General features: G+C 42.2%; 1 protein-coding gene across 1 annotated transcript in view; it reads left to right on the plus strand.

Moving 5' to 3' along the window:
* Positions 1 to 5143: 5143 nt before the first annotated feature.
* pitpnm3 (PITPNM family member 3) overlaps positions 5144 to 22889 on the plus strand; it is an 89544-nt gene continuing 71798 nt past the window's right edge. Inside the window, exon 1 of the mRNA XM_069668874.1 lies at positions 5144 to 5519. Coding sequence (XP_069524975.1) covers positions 5495 to 5519 — 25 coding nt within the window. The 5' untranslated portion in view covers positions 5144 to 5494. The remainder of the gene's footprint in view (positions 5520 to 22889) is intronic.

A 22889-nucleotide genomic window follows, 5' to 3' on the forward strand; every position in this document is an offset into this window, starting at 1 on the left:
AAAATAAACATGGCAGACTTGGCAGAGCAACAAAGTGCTGAGTCCCTTGAGAGCAACATGAAAGCTGTGCGGACGGAGCAGAGGGGACACATCCAGATGTGGAGCTGGCCTGTGGGGAGCAGCCTGTGACAGTAGACATATACAGTGACTGAATGAATTAGCTCACATTGAATCAGCTGCCCCTTTTTTCTCTCAGGCTGGGATTCTGCGTGGGCGTTTGCATACGTGCAGCCTTTCACAGGCTCGAGCTCCATGCAAATTTCTTCTTTTCCATGAAGGACAGATAGAAATCTGCTGGCTTAAAGCAGGGAGGGAAATGTTGTCATCTTTACGCCAACATAAAGAACTGTTGTTCTGACATTGGTGATTGAGCGACGTGGAACGCATGAAACAATTAGTCTAATTTTAAGGGCTAATTTCTAATTATTTTCCATTGTTATGGTCCAGAAATTTTAACCGTGTCTGCCAAATGTGTCATTTCAAAGACAAAGCCAGATGTATTTTCTTTTCTGCCTCCTCAGCAGGCAACACTTAGTGTTGACTGTGAAACTCTGCTGTCAGCAAACCACAGAACAGTGAAATCGGTTCCCTCCTTTTATATTCCTTTATGCAAATCCAGCATTGTAGTAATGCCAGAATGTCGCTTTAGCTCACTGTGCCGTTTTTTGGATCGAAGCATGAACATTCACAAGCAGATGTTACGGTTCATAGATCAGAATCAGCACAGATTTGCACATTATTGTAATTTCTAGTGGTCAGAGAGGTTCGACCTTGCCGCTAACCAGCGCTGAGTCATTATCGGAGCTAATTTCAGAACTGGAGAGGACGCTGACTGCAATATATTCATGATGCACTGAGGGGGCACTTTGCTGTAAAGGTACATCAAGGCTGCTGTGTGACATCTGGGTTACTTATGAAACATTTTAGCTGATGTTCTGTAACTAAACCAGACGGATCTGAAATGTTCAGGCGTATTACTCATGTTGCTGTTTTTGACTTATGCTGCTGTTCTGGAGGATTTCTGCTTACACACAAGTCATGCAAATACCACCACTGTTTGCATTTTACTCAGACTGTATCCCATCACAGGTGCCAGGTACCACAGGCTTTTGACACGTGAAGAGCTTATGATTTGAATGATAAATTCAGCCACAGCTTTGCATTGTTGGGATGATTGATGGTCTCAGAACTTGCCCCAAGTTGTAAAGTTATTGTGTTAAACAAGTAAAGAAGCGGAGTCCCTGCAGAGAGCCGACTAAATTCACAATGATGGATTACGAGTCTGAAAAGATTATCTGTCAACCTCGAAGCACATGTGAGTCTGAAGCGAGGGGATACCAAAGAATGATACAGAAAATCATTTTTTAATTACAGTGTAAGATACAGTTGAGAATAGACTCCATCACACAGATTATTACATTTCAGCACAATGAGCAGCACTCATAGCCAGTACATCACTCATCAGCTCTGTTCAAACTTACTGCTTTTCAACAAAAAATATGACAGTGAACTGTGAGTTTACAGGCAAAGCCAACTACTGTCCTGCTGTCAGCTAATCTAAATTTCAGTCTTTCTTTTAATATTTGGTAATCATAGTATAAGCATAAGCCATAACTTTAAATAGGAGGAATATCACAATATAAAAGTACTCAATCATTCCTCTTCCTGTCTGTCAAACAGGAAATTTCAGGTTGCTATAGACAACTTTGTTCCTCAGCTAGCCCGTTAGGCTGTGGTGTTCCTCAAGGTTTAATCCTAGGTCCCATTCCCTTTTTACTTTACATGTATGTAACCTTTTGCTGGTTTACTACGCTGATGACATGTAGCTTTATTTTTCAGTTAAGCCTAACCCTCCACGACTGTCCTGTTTATATTAGGAATGTTACTCAATTCTCTTCAGCCAATTAAGTTTTTCAGTGGGATGAAACCCTGTATGCCATCAATATTGACCCACTTAAATAAACCTGGGTATCATTTGACCAAGATATAAAGTATGAGATGTAACATCTTTATTACTGAAATGTTTCTTTATCCTGCCTCACTCAGCCTTGCAGCCCTGTCCTACCTGTTACCCATACCAACCAACAGCCTATGGTTTTGCCCCTTCATATATTTCCAAACTTTTGCATCCTTTATCACCTTCAGGTTATCTACTTCTACACTGCACTCTCTGCAAATCCAAGGGGGGTCGTGCTTCTGCTGTAGGAGGCCACGCCCCTCTTCAACAGCTAGCTAGAAACAAGATGGCCCTAATACGCAATGTTTGAACAGTATTGTGGATTGTTACCACTGATAATATTAGTAAGTAGGCTTGATATTCAATTCTTTGATAGCACACTTATGACACATTTACTTTAAATAAAATGTGGTGTGCTTCTCACAGTGTCAAAAGTAACAATTATAAAAAAGAAATATGAAGGAATAAAATTAAGATGCTTTAGATTAAATATATATGTGAAAATGCAAAAGGTCACGATGTACATTATGCATAGTGCAGCTCAGTGCAACAGAGTCCCTGAAGGTAGCATGCACTTTGCATTTCCTCATAATGAAATTCACAGTAGTAGACCGCCGTTACTTCTCACAATCTACACTAAAGCTTATAATTTGATTTCAAGGACAAACTTGCCAAAACAGCAATATTGAATATTTTTTAAACAGGAAGTAGGAATATTAAAAATGTCCCTGAGCTGCGATCGCTCAAAGATCCCTGAATGTGAAGAATTGCCAGTTTACTGTCACACCGTGTCAGAGACTGACTGTGACACATTGGTGATGGAATATTTTAGTATAAATCATCATATTTTTAAAGCGCAGAAATCATACAAGCCTATTAGTTTGCTACCATCACCTCATCTAAGTCGCTGATTGTGCATTACCACGCACAGTCTTTTTTCTCAGACAGTTACAGCGACAGAACTGCACCTCAGGTGTGAAATCCTGGTTTGCTGACTGCCATGTATTGTATTCTGTGAATCTTTAATGGCTCCCAGGAGCTGAAACGGGTCTTGCCTTCATCTTGCAAGAGTCTGACAGTGTTGATCTACAACTGTATACATCTTTCTCCCAGACTGAGTCTCTCTGTGCCTGCACTTTGGTTTTTCAAAGCCTAAGGTTACCATGAATATGAACCGACTCTAATACGGATATTTTCTTTTTCTTTTTTTGAATGTGTTTTTTTATATTTTTTCTTTTTTATGTGTAAGTGCCGTGCAGTTTGATTTCTGCCCTCAGTGGCATGGAGAGATTTCTTCTTACAAAAGACATTTACTTAGTTCAATTAGCCTTTTTTTTCTCTTGGATTCACTCTGACAGCCATTTGGTGTAATCACTGCTATCTGTCTTGCTTGTGTCCCGGCCTTCAGGCCTTTGCACTATTAGTTTTTCTTAGATGGCTTAGAGGCTCAGTGTTTTTGCCTGGAAGTGTATTGCCATTGGCTTTTATGCTAAATCCAAATTGGCTGCGTGTATCCCTCACAGAGTTTGGTAATGTAGCGTGTCCCGCTCCCAGATTCCAAAGCGATGTTTCAGCCACAGGCATTTTCCTCTATCAATAATATTCATTTGTGTGCACACGGCTGCCAAATGACACCGCGAACAATCACACCATCCTTCTGGGACCTTGTGACCTCATGTGTGGTCACAACACAGCAAGTGTTACATCATGACCACTTCACGCCCTGTAGAGTGTAATGTGTGCCACAAGTGCTCAGGGAGAAAACCCATTTTGCAGCAATTTAGGTCAAGCATCGCTGCAGTGCAGGTCAAGATAAGCTGAAAATGAATTAGAGGCGGACATTAGGTAAAGCATCTGTCAGATTAGACCCGATCGCACAACTGGATTTAGAGGATTTAAAGCCGAGGGGACATGATCACATGCTTCATTTCTCTCTTATCCCTAGAAAGCAAAAGAAGAGAGGGGAATAAAGGATCTTGCTTTGTCAGGGAGCTTTATTGTGAAGGGGTTGGTTGTATTTTGAGGCGCAGCTTGTCAGAGCCCAAAAGATTTTCTGTTCTGCTCGGATGACTGCGCCTATGTGACCAAGGTGGCACCTGCTGCTCCAGTGATGGATGGCTGACAGGCGGGGCGGCTTTCACCTCAGTGACTTATTGTCCTTCTGCTCTTCATCCTCACACCTCATCTTCTCCACTTCATCTTTAATATTGTATTCATGCAACAACTGTACTTTGCACAGGGACAAATCTACAACACGAGTTAGTTGTATGACATTAGAATGTGTTTTTGATTTAATATTATGTTTAATTCATAAAATATTCCTGAGATTTGGTGTCCTTCATCCTCGTTATATTCTCTTGTATGTTGAACAAATTTAATGAGTCGGTGACAATTTCTGAATGGCTTTCACAATAAAGCTTTTCTTTGTGCTTCTGATCACTTCTTAATCTCATGCTCAGCTCATTTACATGTCACGGCGTCAGAGCATCACACCCACTGCAGTAACACTTGTTGCAGCTTTTTACATCTGATCATAGAGGTCAAGTTTTGAGGTCAGAAAACAGTGGATATTTTATTTCACCTAAAGCTTCTGTTCTGTTGTGATAAAAACTCCCATTGAGTGTATTTTTTTTGGAGTAAGGAGGAGGAAGTCTTTGTTATGAAGAATTTGGAGATGGAATACATTTACTGTGTTTATTTTACGTCCTTTCCCCCTTCATCCTCAGACCCCATCTTCTACATATCATCTTTTATCGGCTACATATGACTGTAACAGCCACACCCTGCACAAGGACTCCTTGTGTGACATTAGAATGACTTTGTCAGGCTTTCTTATTAATGTTCTGTGTAATTCCTGTAATAGTTGTGTGCAGACTTATGATTGCGCTGTGGTAGATTCAATGGAATTATAGTACAATGTTAATTAAATGAGTCACTACAAAATCTGCTGAGTGGCTTTCACAACAGAGCTTTTCTTAGATGCACGAAGTCACTGGAGGAGCTATTTTTTCTTCACTGAGGACACTTACTCTTGAGCATTTTGCAAAGTCACAAACAGGTGACAGGAAAGAGCACGGACGCCCTTCAGCAGCCGCGGACGTGCGCGCACCGCTGGAGGCAGTCGAGCTGCAGACCGCGGTTTGTTTGGAGGAACTCCGGCTGATGTTAGCAGCGGAGAGGAGAGGAGACTGGAGCTGGGTGGGCATGACATGTGAGCCAAGTCTGCACAGATACAACAAATACCCAAAGTATGTATGCGGCACGGGCGGGTCGCTGCTGTGAGGGACTTGACACAGGTGAATGATAGCAAAGCTTGCAGATTCTCCGGGTTTTGATTTTCTTTTCTCTCTACGGTGAGAGGACACCGACGCGGCGGCTGAAGCTCCCCGTGCCTCCTTCACCCTGCCTCGGCTTGGCAGGCGTCAAGGTGCCGCAGGAGGAAGAACAGAACCGCTGTCTCGCTAACTACCGGACCAAGACGTTTCTGCGCAGAAAAAACGCCACGGCTTTAGTGAGGGACACACGGGAGAGGACACTATGTCAAAGGAGACGAGAGGAAAAGGTAAGTCTCGTGCTAACAGGTAGAAACCTGCGTCTCGTGCTGCTGGATGTTGGCGCGCGCACAGCCGCGTGCTGCATGGATTGAGGCAATCTGTAGGAATGTGAGACGGTCAAAGCCGACCTCTGTGTGTCAAACAGCCCGGTCCAGTCCTGTCTGTCTCTGTTTGGCCATCATTTAGTCAGTCAGCCTGTGTGTCCTTCTGTCCTGTCTGTCTCTGTGTGTCCGTGCAGGTGTTACAACGAAATTAGTGACCCGTAAGATTCTGATGCTGCAGGGTCAAATATGGAAAACGGACTGATTCCTGACCAGATATTACGCTGTTAGTGACCCCAGGAAAGAGCTGCAGACCCATGGTCCTCAGCTTCCTCTTTTAGCTAACAGCACTGTGTGTCTGAACGTTTCTACCACATCAGGGTGACGCTATTTTTGGCTACAGCTATTATAAATGAAGGACAACAGAGTACAAAACTTTTGCAATCTAACTGAAATCCACAGTCAGTTTACAGATTCTGCAGGCAATCTATTGCATTCAATAAAATCAGACAATGAACAGCCGGGACAAGGTTGAACCAGGAGATGTGAAAGGGAGTAATACAGGAGAGTTCAGTGCTTTGCTATTTATAGCAGGCAGGATTTCATGCAGTAGTTTGATTGTTAAATTGGATATGTTTTTATGTGAGAGCGATGACAGGAGAAGTCGATATTTCTGTAACATAAAGGCTGTATTGTTGCTCATTTGAAAGATTTCTTTGCACCTCAAACATGCCACCTGTTTGAATTGTGGTGTTTGATTAATAGGCCAAAAAAAATGCATGGCTTAATTTTAGTTCTCTCTGTGATTCAGCATCCTTTCAGATGTTTTGGAAGTCCCTCATGTTTTATGATTTCTACTGATGGACATGAATTAGTGTGTGTTAAACCCTGATAACAGTGCTAGCAGAGGCAGTGTGGAGGTGTTGCTAATTGTGAGACTTTTCATTGCCGGGGGTCATGGGTGTAATTTCTCTGAACCCTCGTGCATCTGCTGTGCTGAAGAGCCTTTGAGCAAGTCCCAGCCCCAGGTGTTCTGTTCTGTATGTGGCCTTTGTGCCGTGACCTTTTCCACCAGCCAAGATTTGAAGGGGAATTTATTCCTGTAGGGATCAATAAAATATCAGATGAATATTAGCCTCCTCTGCCTGTAACAACTGTCAGAATAGAGGGCAGATCTTAGTCAGTGTGGTGTCGGTTTTAAAATAATGCTGCTGTGGATCTAAAGTGACATCCTCACTCAGGGTGCAAAGTGGAGAGTCTCTTAAATAATATGAATAAAATATTTCCCCCTTGAGAATGAGTACATTCAAACAAAGTGCCAGGCTGGGATCAGGAGGTACATTAACCCATTAAGGAATGTGCTTTCCCTTTAAATCTCTTGTTGTTGCTAGTTCCTACACTTCTCCACTTCACCTCCACTGATTGTACACGCCAAAGTATGATAACTGCGTACCATTGCAATGTGTCTGTTTTATTGCCTTAGGTGATGTCACTTGAGTCAACGTCAGTTCAGGATGAAGACTACAAGTTTCAAAATGAGCAGATGTCGAGTTAAAATGAAACGAGTTTACAAGACCTATGTAGGATAGACATGGCACACCTGTCGCAAACCAAATTGTCTGTGGTTTAGCTGCATTGTGGGTAATGTAGGCGCCGGGTTTTGAGAAGGAAAAGAGAATGCATGTACTGAAAAGGATGATATCTCTAATTCTACGTTTTCTTCTGCATTGTGAGTGCAACAATGATATAGGAGATGCTTAAAGGAGCAGTTCGCCCCTGGAAAAAGCCACTGTCAGTCAAAGCTGGTGTTCTCTGTAATCGATAGAAGCAATAATATTTGAAATTGGCGCCATAGCTGTGGAGAAAGTCGTACAAACAGCTTGTGGTTTCGCCCATTCTACATTCCTACAACACCCAGCATGCATTGTGCCCCTCCCTCTGAAAGAAACGGCCCAGCGAGAGACGCTGCAGGCAATGGCTCAGAGCGGTACAGAATCTGAAAAACGAAGAGAATATACCGGGGGATCATCTTAAAAAATCTTCAGGTCTGCAGTCTACATTTCAAACCTGACGATTCTGAACAAGCCATGTCATCGGAGGCGGCGTCCTAGATTGAGGAAGTGTACTTTAGCGAGCTCTCTGTCCTCCACCAGATGACGCATTTTACGTAGTCTGGCGGAGGTTTTCCAGGAATTGGAGAAGCGGATAGCGTCCTCCAAAGGCACAGAGTGATATAGCATTTTTTTCCTCCCATAATGGCATTTGCTCCCCATAATAGCATGATAGGCCTGAGGTTGAAAATCGGTGAACTGGCCCTTTAAACGGTATGGTACTTTTTTTAATAAACGTTGGCAGTGTCTGTAGAATTATAAGAGAAGTTTGATGGTTTCAACAAAACTGGCAGCCCAGCAGATTAAACGTGAAGCATGAGCTGAGGAAAGGGCGAATAGTTTTTGTACAATTTCATTGTTTGTGTACTAAATTATTTTTTAGTACACAAAAATGTCTAGAGGTGGAGGTGCAGCCTCCAAGGATGATAACCAAAAGTTTGTTCAACTCCAGAAACCAAGCAAAGCAGTTCTTTTTCATCAGTAAATCTCACAAGATAAATAAGATTCTCTGAATGCCTGAAAAACTATTATTTTATCTCCACAGCTGCTACTTGATGCCTTCTCCACTTAATCTTAATTATATTGCATTGAGCCTCGCCGTAACATTCACTCACTAATGGAAACTCCACTGTGAGGCCTTACATTATTTCAGCTGAGCTCCATAAAATCACGTTAACCCTGCGATGCTCCAGCAGGCCGCTGGCAGACTGATGGCCGCTGCATTACTGTAAGTGTGCGGTCGTATCTCAAACTGTTTTCATTAAAAATCGCTTGACCTCAGTTCATGGTATAACTTGTGAAGTAGAGCGATATTCATAGAAACATTGATCTACAAAGTCCTGCCAACATGGACAGGACCGACTTTTTGATTTCATGACTTTCACTTGCGTATGCAGATCTTATCTTTATCATTTCGATTCAAAGAGGGCTGCAGGGCTTTCATACATCTCAATTCTAATTAAACTTTCTTTCTTGTCTCACTTTAGTAAAAAATATGCATTATTATCTAGGTCAGGGAAGGAAGGAAAATCAGGAATAATATAGGCATGCTGTGTATTTCATTTTAAATATAATGAGCAGCATTTATAGACTTATCTTAGCTTTACTGTTGTGCAGTGCATTTTCGCAGCTCCTGCAGAAGCATGGCCTTGTGCCCAGATTCGCCGACTGTCAATTAAAAGAGAAAAGAGCCCCAGTTTTAATCATCTCAATATTGAAAGATAATTTGAGCAGGGTAATAAGGATTTAGGACTTATGAGGGCTGTGCTCAGTAAAGCTCCAGCTCTGGATTAAAGCAGGTGTGACTCCAACCTCAACGGATATTTATGGATCTCTCGTAGCCATTTCCTCAGCCATGGAGCGGTGGCTGTAGGAAGTTCAATATCTGTCTGTTTTGTTGGTCTACTGCTTTGGTTCAATCTGAAATATCTCAACAACAACAAGATGGATCGCCTCACAGCTGGAAGGTTCTTGGTTTGATCCAGGTTTAGACGTAGAGGGCCTTTCTGTGTGGAATTTGCATGTTCTCCCCGTGCATGCGTGGGCTCCCTCCGGCTCCCTCCCACAGTCCAGAGACGTGCTCGTTAGGTTCGTTGGCGACTCTAACAAATTGCCTGGAGCGTGAGCGTGATTGGTTGTCTGTCTCTATGCGTCAGCCCTGTGATTGACTGGCAATCAGTCCAGGTTGTACCCCACCTGGGATAGGCTCCAGCACCCCCGCGACCCTGAACAGGATAATCAGTATAAATAATGGATGGACATTGACAGTTCCCAGATGATTATGCACCTCCATGAGGTTGAATTTTTGGTTTTCATGTTAAATCCTTTGGGTAAAAAAACGAATGGATTGGCATGAAATATGGTGTCCACAGTCATCTCTGCTTCTAGATGAATTGTAGCCACTTTGGCGATCCATCAACTTATACACCTTTCCCACCAAAATTTGCACGTTGTCCCGCTAATAAATGCCGATTGTCGCTTTTCCCATTGCCAGTGGAGTGTACTCCTTTCGGTCTCTTTTCTGCTGCGTCACCGTCTGGTCACAAATGTGCCGCAAACAGGGTTAGTAAACAGTGATGTTACGGTGGTTAGGTCTTTATTGTATCTATTACTCAATTAGTCTATTTATCAAACTTAGCGCTGACAAATTTTGAATGATGTTCGAGTGCTGCTCCGTTGGAGACGGGAATTTGTAGCTGAGAAAGCATCGCGCCGGAAAGGGGGCAGAGATTAGCGTGTCGACACAGGTTTTGTGTTCCCATCAATGCTGATCAGAGTCGAGGCGATAAATACCCGAGTCTACTGCAGAGTCATTTGACCCGGTCTGAATGCCGACTGTAACCTTCCCACTAAGCAAAAAAGCTGGGTGTTAGCAGGTTTTTTGACCAGTGGGAAAGCGACTTATAGTTTGCTCAACATTTTAATTTGTCAATTTGTGACTGAATACCTGCAAAACCAGTAACACATTTCCATTACACTTATCTGTACTTATTGTTGAGTGGTGATTATGCAAACACGGTGGAGAATATACCTGCCAAACATCACCATGTTAGCATTTAGCTTAAAGCATGACTGTGTAACAGAGCCTCAGAGAGCTGCTTGCGTAGCTGTGGAATCTCTTTCTTGCTGAATAAACATTCACTGAGGCCAACTGGATATCAGCCAATTCACACATTTTTATAAATTAAATTCAACTTTCTATGCAGAAAAACCGATGCACTCCCAGCTGTGCTCTGCTTCTTATTCAGAAACTGTCACACCTGCGAACATGTCAGTCTTATTACAGCCTCAGAGGAGCTACATGACGACAGAAGGTGCCTGAACGCAAACCATGAACTTAGTTACATGGCTGTGTCTCTTTCCTTGATGCTACTTTTACCCCTTTGCATGAACTGCCGGTTGAAGCCGCATTTAATCTTCTAATCACCCTCAGTCATCTTCATTACCCCCCCCTCCAAGAGTCTAACTGACCCCAACTGTTGGACTTCACGGACCAGTCCAGAGCTCAATATGAGTTATAGCTAATCTGGGCATTTTGTATTCAAAGTGGATCAGTCTGAAGTGTTTTTATTCGCCACTCGATGTCCAATTGGTGGCCTACCTGCTGTTTTCGCTGCGATCCAGCGTCAGGCTAAAAATAGAGCTGAGGGATGCTGATGAACAGTCTCTCCTGGCTTCTCTCTGCCTCCTTCTCTCTCTCTCTCTCTGTAAAGGGGGAGAAAGTGAAAACACACCGCAGTGTTTCAGTGTTTGAGGATGTGTCTTGATGCTGTCAGTGATTCCCCACAGCCATGTCTTATCACGCCGTTTAAGACAGGAGAAATACTTTATATAACGTATTATCCTGCTGCAGCTTCTCGTGTGTAGTGTCTTCGACTTAACAAGCAGCACCACAGTGTTCTCTGAATCTTACAGAGGCGTGTGCTAATGCATTCAGCCTGTGACCTCTGTTATTCCATTTGATCATACAAAACAATGTTAATTTAAATTTAATAGCTGTTTGTCATGGGGAAGCACACTAGGGCCTGTGTCAGGGAGCAGTAATTCACAGTGCACACAGCAGCTGGCCCGCTGCTATTTGAGGCTCACCTGGAGCCGGGCACCAGTCCACTTGTTGTTTGTCACAGCCAAATGTCTTGACGTCACACTGGTGTCAGGCAGAAACTGTTTTTTTCTTGTTTCTCTTCAGATTTCTGCCTATAAAGAAGCACTTCAGGCTTTTTGAATGAATGATTGCTTAGCTCTAAAACGCTAGACTCTTACCAAACACACTTGGAAAATGAATCAGCAGCAATTCCCATTATTAGTTTTTCTTCGCTATTTAGTTTTCTGAATATCTTCAAGGCTTAGAAAGACAAAAAAAGGTGTTTTTAGGACGTCACCTTGGAGTTTATGGACCCTGTGGTGGCCACATTTCAAAGTGTTCTGACATTTTATTACCCTGTACTATATTATACTATGTAACAGCTATTTTAAGTTATTTTACTTACACTTGCCACTTTTATACTGCACCTGTACCATATCATAAAACCTAGACCTTATACCATACTGTATTATCCCAACCTGCATACTATGTCACTTTATCCCATAACTGCCACCATTGGGCGGCTGTGGCTCAGTGGTAGAGTCGCTGTCTCTCAATCTGAAGGTTGGGGGTTTGATCCCTGACTGCTACAGTCACATGTCGATGTCTCCTTGGGCAAGACAATGAACCCCAAATTGCTCCCAGTAGGCCATCGGACATAAATGCATAGATGATTAACTTTCAGATGTATGTCGCTTTGGACAAAAGCGTCTGCTAAATGAAATTGTAACACTGTAACTTTATCTTGTCACTTACTCCTACTTGTATAACTATTCTTCTTTTTATACTGTATATACTTATTAGCCATTCTGTCTTTGTACGGCTGCAACACCCGAATTCCCCCCCTGGGGCAAGCATTATCTTATGGTTCATTGTTATGGTGTTATGGCCAGGTCACTTTGCAGGTGTGTTTCACTGTCATCACTTTCATTTGGTTGTTTTCAGCTCAGAGGGCAGCTGTTTTAAAGACACAAGCTCTGATAAACCAACTGTGCACCACATGTCCATCAAAGTTAGCATTTAGCTAGGGAACACGGTGGAGTGTTTAACAGCCAGACAGGTGGTGGAGACCAAAACAGAGGTAAAATCGGAGTGGATTTTTGAACTTACTTTCACCCAATGGACAGAAACACGACTCAAAATGAATGCAAATGTTTCTGTAGCTGCTTGGTTTGTAAAAAAAAAAGTAACCACTGTTATTGGAAGCTTGTTACAGCTGACCCCAAGTAGTTAAAAATAATATTAATATTGATTTAGGGGCGCTGGTTTAGCTCAGCGCGTCCCACATACAGCGGCTATAGTCCTCCATGCAGCGGCCCCGGGCTCGCCTCCCACCGTCAGGCCTTCTGCTGTGTGCTATGCCAACTCTTTCTTCCCCTGTTTCCAACACTATCCACTGTCCTCCTTAAAAATAAAAACATACAAGGCTGGAAAACCCCCCAATAAATATTGATTTAATAAGACCCTAATCTAACCGCAGCACGTTTTCATTGATTTCCATTCTTTTTAGGGTGTTTTTGAAATTGAATTCACATATTTTGGCCCCCTTTCTCCTCACCCTCCCAAATTCACAATCAAACACTTAAATCGTGTCTTGAGAATCATAAGAAATGTAGATTTTGGCAGCACCCTCAGCTGATGTTCAAAGTTCTCCTTCATTGCCTCCTCACTCGGTGCGTATCCAGTTAATAAACCTGAGAGCGTGGTTTTAATACTGTCACCCCTTCACATGCCGTCATCCTCCTCCGGCTGGACACACTGTGCTACATGTGGTCATTGTCGCATGGACAGAAGGGGAGAGTGAACAGGTTTAGTAATGATAATTATCGCCCAGTCATAGCCTTGCAGTCCATTAGGAGTCGATGCAGGCGCTGATCTGCATAGCTGCAGTGCAGATAAGTAGCATCCAGGAGGATAATGTCCTGACGCTGAATCTGTGACTGATTCAACATTTTTGAGGAGAGATCGATTCCCTGTGTGAGTGTCTCTGGCTGTATAGATTGATTTTAACTGTGTGCTGAAATGAGCTTTAATTAAATTAGAGGACAGGCTATTAATAGCTGTTTCCAGCTCGCAGAGGACCAGGCAGACTCTTTTATTGTTTACCTTTTATGGACCCTGGGTGTGCACTGTGGCAGGACATAAACACAGACTCTCTTTTTGCTTCTCCCTGTGTATGACATCACGTCTGTTCAGGCCCATGTGATTCTCATCTGTGCTGGAGCATGTTGCATGCAAAAATGAAGGTGAGCGGCACTTCTCATTTCCTCTCTTCTACATGCACAGAGGGAAAACATTATTCGATTTCCTCTTGACGTTGCAGATTTACTCTCTGATGTTTTGACTTTTCTAATATTCACTCAGAAGAGGTTAGCACCATCAGAGAGCCCTCCTGCCCTTCATCTCTGATGTGACGGCAGCAGCAGCCATCTTTTACGGCCCGGTACCTCTTTCGGGTGCTGTTAGATGCTTGAAGTTCTTTGTACAATAAAGCTGCTAATTGCAAAATGAGGAGATTTGCACTTGGGTAGCTTACAGACCATCTGGTTTGGAGTGGAGTGAGGGCGATGAAAGATAAAGCTCCTGCAAGAAGAAATTCCTCCAGGACATTAGCAGCTGATAAAAGAAGATGAGCTCTCTGATGAGGAGGGATTCCTCCTGTGGGGCCGACTTCGACCCCGAGGGTGCGCTCATTATTCCCAATACCAGAACTTTATGAGTGCAAACTTCAAGCTCATGTTGAAGCATTTTCACATTCAAATTCATTCATCTTCCTTACACATGTGTTTTAATCTCATAGAAGGAGAACTGAGTTGGTCACAGTGGGCTGCTTTTCTGGATGATTGTCTGCAGCCAGAAATTAATCGAACGGTCTTAACACCAAACTCACTGTCCTCGATCTTGTTGGTTCTGCCAGTTAAGTCTGGTTTATGGGAATTAGAAACAGCAGAGGGATGATGAGTCATGACGATTAGGATGAAATCATCACGTCCGTTTGTGACCGAACACCTGCAAAACCAGTAACACATTTCCATTACACTTATCTGTACTTATTGTTGAGTTCTGATTTGCAATCATGATGGAGAATGTACCTGCCAAACATCACCGTGTTAGCATTTAGCGCAAGGCATGATGTGTACCAGAGCCTCAGAGAGCTGCTAGCGTAGCTGTGGAATCTCTTTCCTGCTGAATAAACATTCACTGAGGCCAACTGGATATCAGCCAATTCACACATTTTTATAAATTAAATTCAACTTTCTATGCAGAAAAACAGATGCACTCCCAGCTGTGCTCTGCTTCTTATTCAAAAACGGTCACACCTGCGAACATGTCAGTCTTTTCATCGGCCTCGGAGGAGCTACACGACAACGCAGGGTGCCCCTTTTGTTCAGACCTACCAGCTGCTATGGGAACTCAAACAATAAACTTTTGAGTTACACAGTGTCCCCATGCACGAGTTCAAGCCTGAAGCCAGACAGGTATCAAGCTGCCAAATCTCGCTTTTGCAGTTCCTTCCAAAAATGTTTCAAGAGACGATGACAAAAATGACTAATGGGTGTTTGCACATTTTCAATTTAGCGGGAAGTTGGATTGGAAAGTCTGGAAACTAAAAATTAATACTGCAAAAAAGTTTGTTGCAGTAATGATCGGCCGGTGGAGCCGACGTCCCGCCCCTTTTGCTTCCCAAAACATTTATCCTTCATGCCGGCACAGTCAACAGCAGAACAGCTCCTCGTGTTGGTCTGAAGCAGATATTCACGGTTATGGAAAGTTCAATGTCCGTACGATTCCTCTCGTCTTTCCTCCTCCACTCTGCTACTCGGGAACAGGTCGGCTTCAGGAGCCGTATTTGTCAAAACAGCTGTCAATCATGATGTTACACCCTTTTTATTACGTCAAATAACTAATTCAAACTAAACTTCTTAGAAAAATGAACACTTGGCGCGTATCTTGATGTTATAGTTTCACCCATGTCCCATCTGTTAACATGGAGGAGGCGGGCTTTAAGAGCTATACTGCAGCCAGTCAGCAGGGGGGGATAGAGATGTTTTGGCTTCACTTGATTGGAGCTGTCATGTCCTCCATCTTTTATACAGTCTATGAGTGCAATGAAAACAGATTTAGCGAATATAGCACAATGTATTTGGAGATGCAGTGATATTTGTCGAGTCTTTGCATTAACCGGCCCTTTTTCCTTCTGTGCTTCAGTAAATATCTAAAGGCAGTTGTACTTGACATTTATTTCCCATCCAGAGGATTTATTATCCATTTATTTTCACGAGTTACACTTTTCACTCCATTAACGCCACTTTGAGCTACGTGTACAATTTAGGAGGAAATGCTTATGTATATGTCCTCTGAGACTCGTGGAAACGATGCCCCTTAGTGAAAGCCAAGAGCGAGATGAATTTAGCTGCGATTAAAACCAGCTGCATGATGAACCGCATGTAATCAGAGCCAGTAACGGAGAACCAGCGGCTTGAGATCCAGATTAAATACTGTTAAACCTTTGAACTGTGTGATTGTTGTAATATATACTCTGAGCTCCACTGGGGCCCGAGGCGTTAAAGCTCAATTTGTGGGATAATTTGTCTTGAATAACTGTCCTCCTTCAGATAACCTTACAGAAAAACACATATCACACGTTATCTTTTATATACCTTAAATTGTGTTTACCTGCATTTTTTTGTGATGGTTTACTGCCCTTTTGTTGATCTATTGAATCAACCATATAACAAGTGCGGTATGAGATACATATCCAGCTCATTGTCTGTACAGCTGGAGGCACTTCTGCAGTCCAAGGTTAGATGCTATCTGCTATCTTTTTTGAGTATTCGAGGCATGTATACGTAATGTGGAAGATAGAAAGATGAATGAGTTCAATTATAAATCTTTCAGGGGCTGTACTCGAGCTATTTCTTACCTCTCTCGATCCTGATTCCAAAACCTCTCCACCAGCTGCCTTCAAATAGAACATTTTTCCATTTATATTATAGCCCTGCAGGTTAACGTGTCTGTATTGAATCTCCCTTAAATCGCAGGTATTCAGTGTGAAAATTACACCGAGAATCAATGGAAAACGCCATATGGATTAATAAATGATGTTTTGTTGCAGTGGAATTACCCGAGTCTGAGAGATTCTCTGCCATTGTGAATGTCATACAACACATGAGTCATGCAGGATGAAGATGGTCTTTGCTTGCTTATTTTACTGAGCATCTGCAGCTAATCATCACCACAGAAACACCTGGATGTTGATTTGATTTCTTAACCATTCTCTGTGTTTATCTTTGTGGAAAATTAAATACTCCGAACCTATCTACAGTCTATTTGCCAGCTCATAGAGCCCCATTCATGTTAGCTGTTTCTATTTCTAAAACAACATATTAACTAAGCTAGCAAGCTAACTATCTAAAGCTAAAGCTAGCTTGATCACATTAGCAAAACGCTAATGTTATGGTTTAGATAGAGATATTATGATATTATTTTTTTAATGAAATAGACCCTACATACACACTGTAATCATGGTTGTGTGCTAATTTGATCAACTTAGTTGATAATCCATGTATAAAAAGCTTTGTGTCATCCGTAGCATTGACCACAGCATCAATAGCCTTTTTTTACACTGCGGTTCTGCCTCTGCGCCGTAATGAAGCTCCGTCCTCATGCCACCTTTGTCATTCTACATTGGACCACGCAACGCCAGCGTAAAGCCGCACCAGTGCATGTTTTAAAATAACTTTCCGGCGTTGCTGAAGCAAAAACGTGCACAAGGCGTAAACAAACAGCACGTGCTTCAAATACACAAACACAGCGCTGTTCTACCCTGCCAGCTCTGCAGTTTACACAGACGCCATTTTGACTCTGTTCAGATGGAACGTTACAGAGGCGTAATAATCTAGTTGCTGAAATATTCTCTATATTGTTATTATGCTAATTAATGCTAATTTTGCTAATTGCTCAATATGTGCAAGTTAGCATCCATCAGTTTCTAAATGCTGGGGACCCATGCTTTACCCCAAAGTTTTAGAAATTTTACTCAACATTTCTATGTTAGCATTGCTGACAAGTAGACTGTTGCTCCAGCTTTACCCAAGAAAACAACAGCAACAGAGCAGCTTCCGCCTCTCTTCCTCCACTGATGGACATAACTAAACTAAAGAATCTACGAGTCACTCACACTGCCAGACAAATACCCTTAAGCTAAAACCCTGTGTCGTCCGAGAGTCAATTGGAAGGTGAAAGATGCAGCCCAATAGGTTTCCTTTGTGCAACAAGCTAAGCTGACTGTGCGCTGGTTGAGTCTCCTCCTCTCTGTGTAAGCTGCTTTGAGTGCAACACGAGCAGGGAAGTTAACTCGCTGTTTCTGTGGCTGAGAAGCTAAATGAACAAAGATAAAGCTTCTCTTGGCTTGTTAAGGTTTTAAGTATTTGATGTATTTAAATCTATAAAGCATGTGTCTGTTGCCGGTTAATGAAGGTTGAAATTGTGCTAATTTCAGTATCTTTGTAATTGTTTCTCTTTCTTGTTCAAGTCCAACTGAAATTAAACCACATTTTTGTCTGCTTGTGCACACACAGTATCTGCTCCGTCAGCCACCAACCCTGTTTTACACTTTTATACAGCTCTACCTCCTCCTCATGCAGCATTGCAGCAATGTGTGAGTGTAGTACAGCTTGGAAATGGTACCTTTATGCCAGCGACAGGAAGAGAGGGGGTATTACCCATGATTGCAATGGGGCTGCTCAAGCAATGAATGCTGTCAGCCCGCCGCCGTTTCAAGCGGCTGCAGGCCTCTGTGTTGCCCCGCTGGAAGTGGATAATGGAAAGAAAGAGATGAAAGAAGGAGGACATGAATCACAAGCAACCCTGTGTGGCCGTGCTCTGAAGTAAAGCCTTTTAGATACTTACACACAGATTTTCTTTGAACCGAGCCAAGTGAAGTCTCATTGTTTGGTCTCATTGGTTGCATATGCACTTTCAAAAGACAAGCTGTTTTGGGTTTCGCTTGCACTCATTTTACAGGAAAAAGCAATTTGATCAGAGCAGCTGATGAATCACCATTTTGTTTTTTTATTTTTGGTGGAAGATGTTTCATTGAGCAGATTTTTTACAGGCACCCAAATGCCTAAGAGAGCTACATTATATGTGTGATTGGGGAAAAAAGACTACATACTTAGTGGTGGACTTTTCCTGATGGAAATTGTTGCTGCTATCTGCACCAACGATGTTTCCTCAGCTAGCGCGCCGTAGCCAAGATGGCCACCATTGAGGGTGAGAGGCGTCTAGTTTTCAACTCTCACCATTATGACGGCTGTGAATATAATATCCAGATACTTCTAGTGCACTGCATTTTGTCGTAGTGTGAACAAACACTTATGCACTTATAATAGCAAGTGCAAGTACAGAAGAACACAAATTGAGACACTGAAAAGAAATTTCATTAGCACCATCAACAGATGTAGTGTGTCAATGTCAAGTGTATTAAATTAATAATACTTGAAACACAATAACATCTTCACTTCACTTTGTCTTCAATGCTTGGTAGCAAATGCTAACAAGCCAGTATGCTGATGTTAGTGATTAGTTCAAAGCCCTACGGTGCCTCACAGCACCGCCTGCTAGCATGGACATAATCCCTTTTGGTCCTATACATTGACATGAAATGAACTTGTATGTAGCGTATACTTAATGTTTTGACAATTGGGTGACATTTCAAATACTTGTGTTGATTGTTAAACTCCATGTGCGTTTCAAACCTACAGTAATACTCTTTGGAAAGTATCGTCCACTGATACACTGCCAGAGTTAGATTTATAATCTTATCCTTGGTGTTCTCTTAAAATCAATATGCAAACTGTATTGGCTAGTAGAAGTTCAAAGGAAGGTAATCCTGTATCTATTGAACGCAACTTCCTTTTAGTCCCTGGTTTCCATGTGCAGCGAGGAATGCCTTCTCAGATTCGCACTCCTGCTGCTTGTATGATAATAATCTGTAGTTCTTTCAAGGATATTATATACTGTAATGCCCTGCAGGGAGCTACTTCAATCATTTCCATCACCCAGCGGGGAAAGCATCACTTGGTGATATGTGCTCCAGTGAGGCTTCAGCAACGCACGCAGTTGGTCAGATTGCCTCAACCTGATAAGAAATTCAAAATGCTCATGTGGCTCCAGGAGTAACATGCACAGAAATGGCTATATTCGCCAGCAGTGGATGCATAATAAAAACATTACTTGGAGGTCACTTGGGAGGCCTCATAAGGTGACCGAGAGTGCACTCCAGAAATGGTTATTGAGAGCTGTATGTCAGTTTTTCCCAGAAGCAGCTGGCTCGGGATGGATGTATCAGGAGTGTTTTTTTCAAAGTACCTCTTTTTCTTTTGCTCACTCTTTGCGACCCGTCAGCTCCTCTTCCCACTCGGCGTGTGCTTTCTGTGCCTGCAGGAGCTTTGAAACCGTGTGGCACACAGCAACGCCTCTGCCCGTCCATGTGCCTCCTCAGGATCATGTCTCTCTTAAATCCTCAGACAGTCAAGTAGAAAGCACAGATGTGAATGACAGGTCGAATATAAGATGCTGAAAACCAGGCAGACATTTTCAACCACACAAGCTATTTTGTTTTCTCAGTTCTGTGGATGTTTGTCTCCTTCAAACGTTAGCATGTCAGGCAACCTAGCTTATTAGTGTCATTGGTAACAACCAAGCGTTACTTCCTAGGGTGTTGTCATATTACACAAAATTATTTGTAGGGTTACAGGTTATGTATATTCAAAAAAAGCCCAGTTAATGACTGGAATATCCACTGCGTAGTATCTCCCCTCTGTTTAATTAGCCTACGTCCTGGGTTGCTAGGCTAATGTTAGCAGCTCCCTCCTGATATTTTGGATTTATGGGAAGGTTTACACTCCAGCTACCACAGCAAAACTTGTTTACTGAAAGAGCATTACATTTAGAAAATGACACCGCTTCCAGCCTGCACTTGCTTGTCCAACTGCGTATGCTAAGCAGCTAAGCTAACGCTTTTAGCTCCAGTCTTAGAAAGACATATTCCACACATTTAGGTATAAAACCCTCTTACAGAGCTCTTGTTTTAAAATGAGTCGACTTTAAACATTACAAAATCACCAAAAGAACGTTAGCTTACTTAGTTAGATAGCTACAACTGACAATATCTGTCAAGTTCAAGTTATTTTCTTGTCCTAAACACAACAATTATTGTGAAGCAGATGTTGGCAATGAAATTCTTTGATCTCAGAAAATCAATAGTGGCTGATTATAAACAAGAATCTGCTTTCTTACTTAGTCTACTTTCAGGAGTCAGTAAATTAATTACACTTTGAGTGGTTTAAGTCAGATGATTTTTTGTTCAGTAAAATCCATTTTCCACTGGAGGAACAAAACAACGCGAATGCTGATCTTTTAACAACATTAAGAGGCTTTGGTTCTTCCACTTTTCCAAGAGGTGAAAGATTTCGTTAATTAATTAATTCATCAACTGAGTCTGTAATTCCTATTGCCATCTAGCTGCCATATACAGCTGAAATATAAAATTACCTGTGGTATTTACATACACGACATCACGACAAGGGTAACATTTTAGGTGTATATTCAGCCGCTGTTTCCATTCTGTTTAAGTGGAGAGAGAAATATTTCCATTTCTGAAGATAGAGGTCTTTTCCTGGAAATAGTAATTATGTTGATGTTTTGTATAGTAATTGCTTTTTTCTCTGCAAGCACAGAATAATGTCATTTTGCCAAATTGCCTTGTGTATATATGTTGAGCTGTCCTACACGCAGTCTAGTCGACACCAATTGGTACTCAGGGCGGGTATGTACATAAACAAGGGATGACTGTGTAAGGTGCAGGAGAAAGGCTGCTTTGGCTGGCAATGCTGTTGCTTGTCTGTATGTTGATGCACAGTCAATGCTCAGAAAACTAATCCTTCTCACTCGTCATCCTGTAAAGGCCAGATTGACGGGGTTAAAGGTTCTGTAGTGGTTCACAGATCCTGGAGCCCATGAAGAACGATTTGCTGACGGGCGAGTTCCCGCTAAGTTAAAGGTTGAAGAGGGAGCTTCAGCTTGGAAAGCATGTTGACTATTTATGTTCAGGATGTCATGATTCTTCTTGACTGGAAAAAGCTATGTGCTGTCGTACACGACAACATGCACGTCGTGCAAAACCTTTAGGGACGAGTTTCTCAGCAACACCGTTTCAAGGCAAGCTCATGAGTTGAGCAGCAAACTGTTTCAATTGTAAAGGTGATGACGGGTGGAAACTGCTCACTGTCCCAGGAGGGAAATGTCTCCTGCATAAAATGTAATGAGCCAGAAGGCTCTTTGTTGTATGCATACAGATGTAGAGTAAATGCATCGCTACTAGGACTTTCTTGCATTCATTTGCAAGCAGGTAAATCCAGTGAATGGTGCCATTTGGGCAAGTTTTATATTTTTAATGGAGCAATTTCTCCACATTCCTAAGTCTTTTGTGATTGCTTTCATAGTGAAGCATTTGATTTGCTTGTGGGCAAATTGTGTCTTTGCTGTGATGTCAGGAAGGATGCAATAGAGCCAGACGATGGGAAAATGAGGCTTCAAAGTTTGACCCCGGGCCAGCAGGGAAGTGTGGTTCATTACAGCTGCATCATCAGAGTGCAGAAATGCTGAGAGGAATAGTTACTAGAGGCTTATTAAAGTCACTTTCCCAAACATTAAAAAAAACCTTCGGGAAAGATAAAATGCCATTAATTTAACACCCTGACCTCCAGTAGTTTATAAGAAGTCATAATAACCGGCAATAATCCAAAGTCATTATCTGCAAAAATTCCTGTTATGTTTATCGCCAAATAAAGGAATACAATGGTGATAGAGCCTGTGGTCTTCTGCTGTAAGTGTTGTCATTTCAAGAACTAGTACCTTGGTGTTGTCAGCAACATTCCAGAAAAACAAGTCAGATAGACATTGGACTCTAACGTTGGACTCTCATATGGAAAGACCATCAATTTTCTTGGAAATAAAAATCTGATTGATGTCTTTAACCAAGTGTTGGGTGACCTCAACCTCTCAAAGACCGACGTTGACATTTTGTTGGATATCAAAAGCAGGTTCAGATGAAAGCCAAACGTTCAGTTGACATCAACCTCCAACATTTGACATTGAAGTTTAATTGGAAATTAAAGTCAGGGTGATGTCAAAACCCAAAGTTGTGTTGACATCAACCTCAATCATTGGGTAGGTTGAAGTCAAAGCCCAACATTGGCTTTACATCAACCACTTATGTTGACAGATTTGGTTGTAATTGAAAATTGGATATATGTCAAAACCCAAAGATCGGTTGACATCGACCTCTAACATCTGACAGATGTTGAACTGTATAGGTGGAAAGAAATACAGAATGGATGTCCGAGAATTGAGCCTTTGACGGATGTCAAAAATGTTACCACTTCTCATAGGTCCCATAAGATGGAACAAAACAGAGATCAGATATATTTTTACTTAAACTTTCTTGCTTCAGTGATCTAAGGTGTACCCCAGGCCACCATTACAGCACTGCACAGTGTTGTTACAGGCCCAACAGAGCACACTTGTAACCCCATCCAACCACATCCAGTGCGGAGGTGAAACAGGCTTAAAAACTTC

The sequence above is a fragment of the Semicossyphus pulcher genome, unplaced genomic scaffold, assembly GCF_022749685.1.
Source record: "Semicossyphus pulcher isolate SPU_LCO1_2020_fin unplaced genomic scaffold, fSemPul1.0.p SCAF_19, whole genome shotgun sequence".
In the NCBI taxonomy this organism is placed as follows: Eukaryota; Metazoa; Chordata; class Actinopteri; order Labriformes; family Labridae; genus Semicossyphus; species Semicossyphus pulcher.